General features: G+C 36.7%; 2 protein-coding genes across 2 annotated transcripts; both read left to right on the forward strand.

The window, feature by feature from the left end:
* Nucleotides 1–390: 390 nt before the first annotated feature.
* Nucleotides 391–5,939, forward strand: LOC137953782 (uncharacterized). Its single transcript, XM_068801289.1, has 5 exons — nucleotides 391–681; nucleotides 934–1,036; nucleotides 1,140–1,724; nucleotides 1,815–2,004; nucleotides 5,374–5,939. The coding sequence occupies exons 1-5, from the start codon at nucleotides 605–607 to the stop codon at nucleotides 5,397–5,399; spliced, it is 981 nt and encodes a 326-aa protein (XP_068657390.1). The 5' UTR covers nucleotides 391–604; the 3' UTR covers nucleotides 5,400–5,939.
* A 1,241-nt stretch (nucleotides 5,940–7,180) lies between these two features.
* Nucleotides 7,181–13,442, forward strand: LOC137953807 (probable E3 ubiquitin-protein ligase RHY1A). The gene is made up of 3 exons (XM_068801322.1): nucleotides 7,181–7,496; nucleotides 11,798–11,982; nucleotides 12,531–13,442. Exons 1-3 carry the CDS (start codon nucleotides 7,272–7,274, stop codon nucleotides 12,976–12,978), a joined length of 858 nt encoding a protein of 285 aa, XP_068657423.1. The 5' UTR covers nucleotides 7,181–7,271; the 3' UTR covers nucleotides 12,979–13,442.
* The last annotated feature ends 3 nt before the right edge of the window (nucleotides 13,443–13,445 follow it).

Here is a 13,445-nt window from a genome sequence, read left to right on the forward strand (position 1 = left end):
TTCGACACGAAAAAGGGGAAGGAGACGGAGACTAATTCTTAACAACTAGCTTTTGTGGGACAACAAGGAGGGAGGGAGACCCTTCACCTTGTTTTGGAATATGATAGGGGAGGGCTAAGAGCACCAAACTTTTAATTTAATAATTTATTTTAAATTAAATAACTTAAAATTTTATTTTATTATTTATTTATATATTATTTCTGTGATGAATATGTTGATTTAACCTTTTTTTAATTAATTTAAATAATAAATAAATATATTAATAATAAGAAATTGAGTGATTTGGTTGGACTTGAAACAACTCCCTTCCATCAATTATATTTTAAAGAAAAAAAAGTAAAAAAAGAGGTGCAGCGTGCGAGCTGTTAATTATGGTAGTTTCTCGTTTACCAAAAAAACAAACGGCATCGGCGTCGTTCTTTGACGGAAGCCTGAGGCTTGACCGACCGCCGACAATTCTCCCTTCGTTGCTCTTCTGAGTTGCGCCCTTCTTGGGGGGGATTCAGAGAGAGAACTGACGAAAATACATTTCCAGCTTTTCCTTATTTTGTTGCTTTTATTTATTATTATTTTTTATTTGTTTTGGGGACGACGAGAAGGATAAATGACTTCAAATTTTGATTCGTGGGAGAAGGATCCGTTTTTCCCCGCCGCAGAGGAAGTTCAGGATTCGGCTGACAGGTAGGACGGTTTTGAGGCATATTGTTTATCAAATTCCGTGCAGTGGCTTCATCAATTTTCGTTTTTTCTTTTTCTTTTCTGCTCTTTTTATTAGCTTTCATTGTTTTCCGAAATTTGATTTTAGGATCTTGTGTCGTTTATTTTCTTAATCTTTTGAGTTTTTCCGGCGTTACTTTCTCTTATTTATTTCGTTTGGGGTTTTCTCTGCGGATTTGCTGATTAAGACGGGGTTTGTTTATCTGCTTGTTGCAGGATGGAATCTGTTTATAGAAAGTGGATTCACGATAGGAAAGCTGGGGATTCTGAAGAGCTTCGGACGGAGCTTCACACGGTGCTTGGCACGGCAAAATGGCAGGTAAATTTTCTTTGTCACAATCGGCTATCGTTTCATGATTACGCATATATAGAATCATGACGTAAAGGTATTGAATTTTTGTGTATATTGATCTTTAATGTAGTTGGAGGACTTTCAGAAGGCTGTGGAGTTGTGCTCGGCGAAGGAGGCAAGAGTACGACACCAGCAGTTCGTAGTTGCCATTGACAATCTGATATCGAGGGCCGAAAATTCATTAAAGGATAGGACTCTCACGGAGGGGAATACGGAAGTGCCTTGGGTGAAATTAAATGAAGGAGAAAGAGATGAGCTTGCCCTGTTCCTCACTGGCTCATTGCCATATGGCAGTAGCAGGAAGGACGAAGAAGAAGGTAGCTCAGGGCATTCGCCCGCCGAAAAAAATCTCGATTCTGGTAAAAATTCATTTCATTCGGTTGACTTGGGTCCCCAAGAACCGAGAGAGGAGAGGGATGGACATCGGCGGACGGTAAGTGCCTCTGCAGATTTTGGTAGCTGGAATATTGCAATTGCTGATGCTGAACAGACACACCGTCTCCCTCCAAGGATTCCCAGTTTATCCTGTTTAATGAGAACCGCTGAATCCTCGTCTAAACTGAAGTGGGCGAAGAACGGGTTCAGAAAATGGAAGGTTTCAGATCGCCTGCAAGCAGCAGAATCTGAGGTTTTACAATCTCTTCAACCAAGTGAGGTGAGTGTCATTTCTTTCCAGTACCATTTTTTCTTGGCTGCTAAAAAAACAAGTACTTTTTGACGATCTGTTACCACTTTTTTTTTTAAGGACACCAATGCTTGCTGTGAAAGAGGTAAAAGCTGCTGCCTGGATACCTACAATGATGAGTCCTACAATAAGCAGCTCCATGGTTGGCTCGGATCAGTTCAGAGGCAGATTCAGAGGTCGCAGTATCAAATTCAATACAGTCGACCGACTCAAATGACCTTTTGGATTGTTCTTGTTGTTTTCTTAATTGGTAACCCTCCTAATTCACATGTTGTTGCAAATCTTTTGTTTTCTTAAATGTTTACATGTTGTCTAGATTAGTTAAGTTTCTGAACGGTAGTATATACTACTTTTCAAGTAATGTGAGGTTGATCAATGACATGGTAGAGGCATTCTTCTTTCTTTTTGCAAAGATAGAAATTAAGATTTGCTTTAGATTCCATGTCTTGGTAATGTACACGATCTAGAAAAGCATTTGTTCATCAGTGTAGGTCTGTGGAAACACAGCCATGTATCCTAGATCTATCTGGAAAGTTTGGAAACTTCCCGATGGAACAATGAAATTTGTAAAATGTAAGTAGCTGCCACTTGAAGCCAGTCCATCCATACCTTGTCTACTGATGATTTCCATTTAGAAACCTAGGAAACTCACGATAGCAAGCAGTTTGACAGTCTAGGAAATAGAAAGGGCACTATAGTTGCCAAATTGAGGTCAAATGCTTGGTTGTCAAAAGATACATTAATGGCTTAAAACAATTTTTAGGTCGTTTATAACTTAAAAAATTAAATAATTTTCTTACGTGTTTAGAAATAAGTGATACATCAGAATGAATGAGCAATAACCTTGTTAAATTCAAAATAGGACAATGCTTTGATAATAGTGATTGAAGTGTTCATTAGATGGCTTTTAGTTAGTAGACTGTCCACCTTCTTTTGTATTGGTGGTCTGATGAGAAAAACACAAACATATTATTTCTAGTTTAGTTTTTTTGCTTTGTTTTATATTTTTTTTAAAAGCTTTCATATCTCTCATAGTACTGCAGTTCTTGCTTGAATCTGGGTTCAGGAATTGCAGATTGATGGATTGAGCCTTTCAGGAATTGTCTGGCATTGCGTGCTAGCTGATTGTATGGTCTTGTGTGCTTTGATCCCATTTTTCATGCAATTGAACTAAGCCTTTAGGGACGTTTCTGTCTTGCATTTGATGCTGGAGTAGTGAAAAGTTGGGCAGCACTTTGGTACAGCATGCTAGTGAGCTGAAGCATTCATGTTATACCCCCACGGTTCAAGGGTGGTGAACCAAAGTAGGGGACAATTCAGTCTGAATTAAACATGCTAGTAGAGTGAAGCGCTAGGGAATGCTAGCAAGCTGAAGCATTTCATGATATGGTTCTGGCTTTCTTGCAATGTTCATTAAATGTCTACATGATTGTCTCTTTAAGGGTTATTGCCACACTACAATTGTTGCATGTATGTCATACAAAGAGCATGTGAAGAGTGATGCATTGCTCTGTCATGTGTGTTGTAGAGAAAATTCCGGGACCTTGTTGTGAAAAATCCAAAGTGCTCCATAGTACATGCTATTGTATGTTGGAGCATGTAACCTGAAGGGCATCTTTGTCACTTTACTTAGGTCATTTTTGGTACTTTTTTGTCCTTGTTATGAGTCTTTATGTACTTAGTTTTCTCTTGCTTTATTCGTTTATACACTGTTTTTTTGTAATTTAGGGAGAGGGGTTCTTTGGTCTATTTACTGTAATCTTCACTTAAGTGATATATAAGAGAGATTAGGGGTTGAGCTTGACCATGGGCTTTCTGTCAATCTCCTGCTCTCCGTAATTAGTCATCTCTGCTCTCTTTCCTATACTCTCTGTTTCTCCTTATCTTCTTTCAATTTCACATAGTACCAGAGAGGATTTTGATTGTCTGTTAAACTTTTATGGATTTTGTTCTTATACTCTCCTTGTGTCAACATTTTTTTGGGAAAGATTCAATCCTTGTTGTGCTGAGATTTTTTAAGGTATTGTTCTTCCTTATTTCTGTGACACAAACTATAGGTTGATGGTTTAGGGGGGATTTTTAATTCATATATGAGCAGTTGGTGCCCTGTGTTGGGTTAAATTTGAGTTTTTGTGCCCCTTTCAACCATGAGGGTTCTGCACAGAGTTACAGGTTTCATGTGTTGGGGCACATTGCTGTTTTTTGTTGTGTTGGTTGCTGATTATTGGTATATTGAAGCAATTTCTGTGGAGTGAAGATCCTTGGTTACTGGGGTTGCTGTTTATATATCATTTATGAGCTGTTCTTTTCTTAAGTCATTATGTGCTCTTCACAGTTTTAGGAGTTGATTTGATTGAACACTCTGAAAGTTGATGTTTTTCTAGAAAAAAAAAAAGTTGAACACTCTGAAAAATAAAAGTTGGTTTTATGAATTCATTGACTTATTGTGTTGTATATTCAAGAATTAAAGTGCTGATCGTATGATTTGATGTTTTTCTACTGGCTATTGGTAGCACTTTAAAAAAACAAACGTATTCTATTTTGTACTCTTTAAGTTTTCAATGTTTAATTAATAAAAGCTAATTGTCATTTAAAAAGACAATTAAGTTATTGCAAAAAGGGTATATTTGGCCTACCCTTGTCCTTGTGCAGTACCTTCTTTGTTAGTCCCAAAGAAATATGGTACTTGGAGAATGTATTTTAATAGTTGAGCTATAATATTATTGTGAAATATAGATTGTGTGGCAGCTTTGATGAAGTGTTAGATCAAATATGTGGGGCACAAATTGTTTCTAAAATAAATTAAAAAAGTGGATATCATCTAATAAGGGTCAAACTAGGTGATGACTTTCAAAACAAAGGAAGTTTTGTTTGAGCTATTAGCTATGCCATTGGACTTTTTAGATACTCCCTCAACTTTGTGTGAGCCACGGCAGAACTTCTACAACCCCTTATTGGGAGGTTTGTTGATGTATATTTTGATGATATTTTGGTGTTTAGTGCTTCTATTAATGAACTCTCACAACCTATCTGAGTTGTTTTTTATTTTATGCAAGGTGGAATATGTTGGAAACCCCAACAGTTAAGGCTCTTATCGAATGTTGTATACCAAAAATAATTACTGAAATGTTAAGTTTCCATGACTTCACTTCCTTCTATTGCTGATTCATCAATGATTTTAGTACCATCCTGGTAATTTTAACCAATTATTTTAAGACGTAAGGCAAGTTTTTATGGACTTCAGAGGCTCAACGAGCATTTGAAACAATCAAGGCCCAGTTAATGGCTGCACCATTTACGGGCATTCTCTAACTTTGATCTTCTTCTCGAAGTAAATGTGATGTTTCTAAGGTAGAAATAGATGTCCTCATAACACAGCTAAAAAAGTCCATATCTTAGTTGAGTGAGAAGTTTTGAATTACAACACTATGAGATAGTGTTAATGGCTGTAGGAAGATTCTGAAGCATTGGCCCTTTGCTATTTCTGTTAACGAGCAAGATTTACTTCTCTCATGTAGAGGAGATAAAAATGTTTACAGATTATTTGCTCCTGTTTATTTTGATTGTGTGGCAGGTTTTTGCAACTAGTTCATGTAATCATATATTTATATTTTTGCAGTTTTTTTTGTGCTACGTGCAATTTGAAGGAGTAGCCGATTCATTCTTTGAAGGGACAAGAGTTGCAGCTTCCTTTATGTGGCTTCTAACGGAGGCATCCACAATCTTTCTTCCAAAATTTTATCTAAGAGACGTGAAGCCAATTTCGGTCTTGTAAGCTACAGATGATTAAGAAATCATATGTCAATTATCAGATGTTTAGTAGGCATTTGCTCGTCCCATAGGCACCATCAACAATTCCCAAATCCCAACTGTACAAATTAGTGTCTTGAAATGCTCTCGTTGTGTTCTAATGAATTGCTGAGTGGAGAGCTTGTGATAGTAGAATGTTCAATTCATGTATTAGTACCAGTGGCTGGATATATCCATCTTGCTGATGGGTGTTATGTTAATGTTGGCTAAGGGCTAAATTCTGTATTTGCAGGTGTCTTTCTCTTTGCATCCGAGCGTCTGTGTTTGGACATTTTGTGATGTAAATCAGGTCAAGATATCTAATGGTGGCGGCTACACCCTTCTGAGACGGTTTGCATCTGCTGTCAACCTTAAAAATTAATTGTCAATAGAGAGATTTTCTAGGGTACTTATTATTTGTTTATTTTACTCTCTCACTCTTGAATTCAGAGCAAGTAAATTGGCGATTACAATGCTGAAAAACCCTTATTAATCGAACTAGGGTTCAATTTGTGTCTCCAGGAGGGAGTTGCCCTTCGCCTTCTTTTCTACTCAAGGCATTGTTGAGCTTCCTATGGATAATGGAAGGGAGGGGGATCCTCCCTCCACCTTATGTGCTCAACAACTAATAGGGTTGAATATGAAAATATGACCAATTATATTTTATAATTTTGAGTAAGACCTTGTAATTAAAATCTAATAAAAAATTAAGATAACACCTTTACTAGATCTTAATAAAAAAAAACTACTTAAATTAATTTTAAGTAATTTATTTACTTATATATTATAATAAAATAATAATTACCGAAAAATACCACTCATGTTCTCTCTTGCATCCAAGGAGAAATAAATAGGAGGGGTTGATAGCGGAGCCAATACACCCAAAAGATCGATCTATTAGGTGCGGAAAGTTACTGTTTATAAGAGTGGACGGAATCACTCTGATACCCACGTCGCCCATTTTTAACCGTCTCTCACGGGATTCGAACGTAGGACGTGGTGTGCCTAGCTCTGATACCATGACAAACGCCTAGCCAATACAACCCAACAGACTGGTATATTAGGTGCGGAAAACTACCGCCTATAAGAGTAGACGGAACCACTCTGACAGTTCTGATACCATGACAGTGGCTAGCTAATACACCCAAAATACCGATTTGTTAGGAGCGAAAAGCTATCGCCTACAAGAGTGGACGAAACCACTTTGACAGGGGTAGCTCCTCCCCCTCTCTTTTATGAATAAAGGGTAAGGTGGTGATAACACCTCTTTTTGTATAAGAAAACTAGGAAACTAAAAAAAGAAAGAGGAGGGGTACCCTACCCCCTTCTACCCTCTTCTTTGCCCGGCAAGATTTTTTTTTTAAATATTAAATAATTTAAAATTTTAAGTAATATTTTAACTTAAAATTTGACTAAATTGATCATCTTTAAAATTACAGCATTTAAAATGGTTACATTTAGGGAAAAATGAGACGTACTCCATTGCCTTAAAAATAACCTAGTCCACATGACCCACCAACCCACACCTAGCTGGGCCTAACCCTCTAATGAGCCCACAGGGATGGACACCCATTTGGAGTATCTTCCTCGTCGTATCTTCCCGCTTGACCCGTACCTTCATCATGGGTTCCGACCACTTTCCTCTTCGTCTTCCAATTCAGTTTCCCCGGGTGCCTCGACGTAGATAGATTTCGCGAGATTTCAGCTAGGAATAGCACCTTCTTTTGCATGACGAGTGCTTCCGAGCTTTTCCACAGTAGGAGGTCCCGTGTGGGCAGGAACGTCGGGTCGGAGCTTGCTTCTGCACTCGATCGAAATCTTCACCTCCATAGCAGTCATCGCCATCATGGTGACTATCATCATCAGCGTCGTATTCGTCCTGAGGATGATCCCGATCCACTTCGCAGACCGCGGCTACACTCGCGGCATCTTTGCCACAGGGTCTCTCAAACGGTAAATTTGATTGCTCTCTTCAGAATAGGGGGTGGAAACCCCAATATCATGCGCCTGATTAAATGGTAGTTATAAATTTTCAAATTTGGAAGTTAAGTTGGAAAATGGCTGTAATTTTGGATGCGGTTCGGTGTTTTCTCAGTTGAATCAAGAGGCTTTGTTACTACCACATCTGGTTCTTGAGATGATATTGTTTGGGTCAAAATCTCATTATGTGGAGTTTTTTTTTTTTTTTACTGTTATCATCTCAAAGGAAAAAGAACAAGAAAACATAACTAGTGCCTCCATGTCCTTGAGCACTGCTTTGCTATGGTCAATTTTGCTTCTTGTACTTTTGGTCGTTGCGACTGAGGTGTGAGGTATCTGTCCACCTCAAAAAGGATACCATTGCTGAAGGCAAAGGTGTTTGTATGGACCTCCACGGTCTTGGCGTAATTTAGGTCTCCACAGAACTGATTTTTCCATTTTCCCTTGCTTAAGGTCTTTGAATGTGACTAGATGAACAAAGCCCTATTGATTCCCTTTTTTTTTTTTCCAGACGGCCATCCAAAGAATTACCATTCCTTCGAATGTGAAACAGAAAAACTCATACATTGAATGACATAGTAAAGTTTCCAAACTTGTACTGATTTGGGTTTCTGATGATACTCTTCTTCATTTAGTAGTAAAATAAGTGTTTTTAGAAATATAGTTATATGATGCCTGTAGGAAAATTGCTGACCTAAAGTCACTGTCAAGTAACTAGTATTTCAAATTAATACTCAAGTCTCAGTCCAAAGTTCGATAAAGGTACTGATTACAGAGGACTGGTCACTGGATTTGAAGGAGCTGGGTTATTTTGTGCAGTTGTTTTTTTTCCGAAGATGTGGCTCAAGAGTCCAGTATTTTTCATTGTTCTTGTGAAAGAGCTTACTTTAAAGCAATCTAGGCAAGGACATTCATAGCATCTGGATTGTCTTGAGAAGGCAGAAATCTATCAGTTTTAGACTTGTTGAAGTGGTTTTTATGTATGCATTTGGGAAATCATAAATTATATTGAGATGTTGCATTTCAGAGTATATTTTAGTGCTTATGAATTTTTTTTTGGAGGGGAAGGAGGGGGTATATTTTTGTTAGAATCACACTGTCACTGGCCTTATATTGCTGGGATACAGTTTTCCAGAATGAAATGTTCTAAAAATAATTTGGAATTTCAGAGTTATATGATCTTTAGCTTTTCATGTTTTCAAATAATGGAATTTCACTGTTAGTTGGTTACTTGCAATTGCTAAAGGAATAGTCATTAGAGGACTTAATTTTGTTTAGCAAAACCAAAATAATTATTTATTTAGTTATATGAAAAACTTATTATTGTATGTTTGTCAATATCTATGACAAATATGAAAGGTACTTAGTTATAGGTCATGCGTTCATATTCATTATTTGACATAACATGTCAAAAATAAGCTAAAAAGAGTATTTTTCCATTTCATGTCAACAGTATTGAAGAAGTAGGATATTTCTTTGATTGCTTATGATATGTAAAAAATTAGGTTAATAAGGTTTTTTTGGCTATTTACTGTGAAAATTATAAAGACAGGTTTTTCGTTCTTCTGTACGAAATGCATGAAAGGTTAGGACAAACAATATTTGACATTACTTTATGAAAAAGATGAAAAGAAATAGGTCAAAGAAGTAATTTCGTTGTTTATGAGGTATGTATGAGAAAATGCTGATTTATATTTTATTATATTATGAAAAAATGTGTTAGAAGGGAGATTTTGTTATTTTACTTGGGATGAAAAAGGTTAGTCAAATGGGTGTTTTAGTTATTTTTTGTCAGAGAGGGCAAAAAAAATTTGAAGGGCAGGGGAACAGTAGGTTTCTCAGCCTTAAATTATTTCATTCCATTCTTGAAGAAAAGAAATTGAATTCCACAACTAAAAATGGTGTTCGAGTAATTTCAATTGAACAGTAATACCACTTATACTACTTCTGGTTTGTAGTATTCCAATTCCTCATCAATTCTTTGTTTTTTTTTTTGAATTTGAATTTGAATTCCTCTTCAATTCTTAACACACTAACCCTGCCCAGCCCCCCAAGATTTAAAAATACAGAGAGAATGCCCATGTACATGTTTCAGCTTAGTCTGTCGAAGGAGGCAGACAGGGAAACCAACTATTAGATCGTAATTTGTTATTTAATCTCTCATGTTGCATTGACTTTTCATTTTGAATGTCCCTTTTTTTTATATGGTATGGAAATCTCTAGCCAAAAGAAGCATGGACACTCCTCAAGTGTTCCTACCTTCCATTTGTCTGCAAATTGTTTGCTTCTTCTGGGAATTAGCATTTAGTTTCTCTTCTTGCTTTGGAAAATAACCTGATCAGCCTTCTAAAGTCTGATACTGTTTCCCAGTCCCAAATAAACGTTCTTGCTGTGCATTATAGTTCATAGTGCTTCAAACTTCAAGCTTAACCAATTCCTTGTTCTCAAATTCATGGAGTCATCTGTTATTCATGTATTGCTTGAATTTTTAGAATTAAGCTTTTTGCTCTTCTGGTCAAAAGATTCGGAATACACACACACACACACACACACACACACACACACACACACACACATATATATATATATATATTTATTTACGTGTATATATGTATGTATGTATATTTTTGTATATGTATGTAATGTATATATGTATTTATATATGTATGTGTTTTTATATACGTGTATGCAGATTTGCTTCTTCTTATTTGAAAATTGATCAATATGTATGAGGTGTCAGTTTTGATTAAAAAAAAAAAAAATCAGCCTTGGTGGACAAAGGTTATATGGCAAAGAGGAACAATAAAAAAGATAAAATGAGTTTCAGAGAAATGGTACTTCAGGAAGAAAGAACAATGTCAGAATCTTATGCAACAAAATTGATTATACATGGTGAGATAATTTTATTAAAGAAAGCTAAAAACGTTCACTAACACTTTGTACTTTTACTTCTGGCTATAAGATGTGGAGAAAGAAGCATAATCCTGCTCTCTTTGCCTATAATTTCTAATGAAGGTGTTATTTATTTCCCTTTTTCTCTATCAATTTATAATGACTAGAAATTTAATATGACTTTGAGAAGATAGTGGAAGCTTTGTTGAGTGGCTAACCGTATACTGTGGATGCACCACATTCCAACTCGTTGTTGTTGTATTACTCATTTGAAAATAAATTATTCATATACAACACAGTTCTTTATTTTCAATCTATGTAGGGTCACTTGATTGTTATTTATTCTTTTTTTTTTTTTGTATCATCAAGTGAAATTCTGTGTTCTATTTTTTCATATCATCGGATACTATTTCACCTTCTTGCATTCTATCTTGTCATGTTTACCTAGACACAGGTGGGCCCTGAATTTCTCTTGTTAAGAAATGCAGTTTGGGCTCCTCAAATGGTTCTGGTGATTAAACTCTATTAAGTTGGGTCCAAGGCCCATCCCAAAATGACTAACCAATTTAGGAAACCTCTTTACCAACTAATAAACGCAAGATCTTTGTACTCACTAATCTATGTGGGATTATTCCCTAACACTCCCCCTCACGTGTAGACCCTCTTTTGTGGCTCTACAAGTGGATAATTTAGGAGTAGGTAGTTTAGGTGTAGGCTCTCTTTTGTGGCTCTATAACTGGATAGTTTAGGTGTAGGCTCTCTTTTGTGGCTCTATAACTGGATAGTTTAGGTGTAGGCCCTCTTTTGTGGCTCTACAAGTAGATAGTTTAGGTGCAGGCCCACATATGAGAACCTGACTCTAATACCATGTTAAGTTGGTCCAAGGCCCATCCCAAAATAACTAGCCAACTTAGGAAATCTCTTTACCAACTAATAAACTCAAAATCTTTGTACTCACTAATCTATGTGGGACTATTCTTTAACAAACTCAACATAAACCTCATAAGGAGTCATGTCTTTTGGTCCTGAAGCTCATATACTGACTTAAACATTCCTCTTCTGCTTATTTTCTTCTAATGTTTCAGCTACATAATCTGTCAATAAGCATAAGCCTTTGTTCCCCTTTTTGTCCTTACATATTACTCTTTTTTAACACCTTGAACAGTATCGGATGTTTGATGATTTAAGTCATAGATGGAAACCTTTTTCACTTCTTGATTGTTGAGCTATATAATTTTGTCTTGATGATTGGTTGATGAACCACATAATAATGTCATCTTGCAATCACTTATACTTGTTCTACTTGTACAGGTTGCTTTGATATAAAAAACAGATTGAAAACAATTGATTACTGATCTTAGGCTTAAATTTGACATTTTCAGGAACGTGAATCTATTAGAATGGGGCTAGGTCCAACTGAACCTGCCACTGACAACTTTGGCAACTTGGAAACTTCTAGTAATCGAGCCAACAATCCAAGACTCACTATGAATAACCGACTCCCTGGAGCAGTGCTTCAGGCAAGGGCAAGGCTTCTTGAGAGATTGCGAGGTCTTACAGCAAATAGGTTGGTGCTGATATGTTTTACTCTTCCCCCGAGTTGTATTGTACTTATCTTGTTTGAGTACATTCTATGGTACAGTAGACGTTTACTAAGGGCACTGTAGAGTACGTAGAATAGGTACAGTGCTTCTTTTGGTTGAAAAATCGGAGCACTTTGAGTGGCATATCTAAAAATTTACGAGTAATTGAACATTCCAGGTGAAGATCTCATAAGAGCGAATGATATTCCAAAAGACCAACCAAATAATTCTTGATTCTTGACAGACTGGGTGACTATTCGTCAAGCAAACAGGATCAAAGTCATAGTAACTTGATTGGGCCTTAAAGACCATATTCTTTTTCAGGAAAAAAATAAAAAGTAAAAGTAAAAAGAACCATGTTGGGTATCTTTTAGTCAGTAGGTCTGGGTTCTATTTGAAATTTGTGGTTAATCTAGCTTCTATATCTTGAAATCATGGATGATGCATGTATTGATGGTACAATGTTTTTTACTAAATTATCTTCCACAGCAAATTGGAATAACGTTTAAGTTTTTCTGCTTATATTATCCAGGGAAATCAACACAGTTTCAGGCTTTCCTTGGCATGAGTTTGCAATGAATGATGATCCCAGGGTTGTTGATGGGGAAACAATTGTCTGGGAGAGAGAAACTCCAAGGGAGGCCTTATCATCTGCCCCTTATATCGCAAACTCTGTTTTCCAAGAAGAGCAATCCTTGGACCAGACGCACCTAAATCAAAAGAAACCCCCAGGACTCAGCCGGGCTGCCATCAGTGCTCTGCCTCGTGAAGTTTTCGACATAGCTCAAGTGGATGGGCTAGCTGAGGAGTGCTGTATATGTCTAGAGAGATTTTGGGAAGGTGATGGACTGATTTGTCTTCCATGTGGACACAGGTTTCATCCGTTGTGTGTAGATCCGTGGGTTCGTGCCTGTGGCGATTGCCCCTATTGCCGAACTGCTATTGTGGTCAATTGTGGAGCGAGCAATGCTAAGACGTAGTGTTGTGGTACTTGCAGGGTAGAGGTTTTTTTGTTTGAACTTAGGGTATATTTGGAACCCCTAGAAATAGAAAAGAAAAATTAAAATTTGACCATTATTATTCTCCAAAATAATTAATGAAAATGAGACAATGATCAAATTCTTGTTTTTATTAACTATTTTTTACAATAATAATGATCAAATTTTTATTTTATTTTCTTTTCCATGGGGATCCAAACAACCCCTTAAAGAATGTCTCCCCAGTGCACAATGTATATCAGTTTTTCCGAGCTTTGACAGTGGCTAACAATGTGTGGTGCATGTAGTCTTGACGGTGGCTAACAATGTGTGGTGCATGTAGTCTCCCGCCAGTTCTGCATAACTGGAAAGGTGCTAATTTCAGACTCATCCCATGGTTTGTTTATGTTGTATTGCTGAATTTTTTGTATTGCCAAATTAAATTTTTTGCTGAATGGAACTTTGCAGTC

Source organism: Aristolochia californica, unplaced genomic scaffold (genome assembly GCF_029961685.1).
Source record: "Aristolochia californica isolate CCGP_79_NKW_82.1479 unplaced genomic scaffold, dmAriCali1.0.hap1 SCAF_16, whole genome shotgun sequence".
Lineage (NCBI taxonomy): Eukaryota > Viridiplantae > Streptophyta > Magnoliopsida > Piperales > Aristolochiaceae > Aristolochia > Aristolochia californica.

Excerpts from the sequence above, each read along its gene's own strand:
- LOC137953782 (XM_068801289.1), top strand. The coding sequence starts at position 605 with ATGACTTCAAATTTTGATTCGTGGGAGAAGGATCCGTTTTTCCCCGCC. Across the intron at positions 682-933 it reads GTTCAGGATTCGGCTGACAG|GATGGAATCTGTTTATAGAA; the intron begins GTAGGACGGTTT and ends TGCTTGTTGCAG. Across the intron at positions 1,037-1,139 it reads TTGGCACGGCAAAATGGCAG|TTGGAGGACTTTCAGAAGGC; the intron begins GTAAATTTTCTT and ends TCTTTAATGTAG.
- LOC137953807 (XM_068801322.1), top strand. The coding sequence starts at position 7,272 with ATGACGAGTGCTTCCGAGCTTTTCCACAGTAGGAGGTCCCGTGTGGGC. Across the intron at positions 7,497-11,797 it reads GCCACAGGGTCTCTCAAACG|GAACGTGAATCTATTAGAAT; the intron begins GTAAATTTGATT and ends TGACATTTTCAG. Across the intron at positions 11,983-12,530 it reads CGAGGTCTTACAGCAAATAG|GGAAATCAACACAGTTTCAG; the intron begins GTTGGTGCTGAT and ends TATATTATCCAG.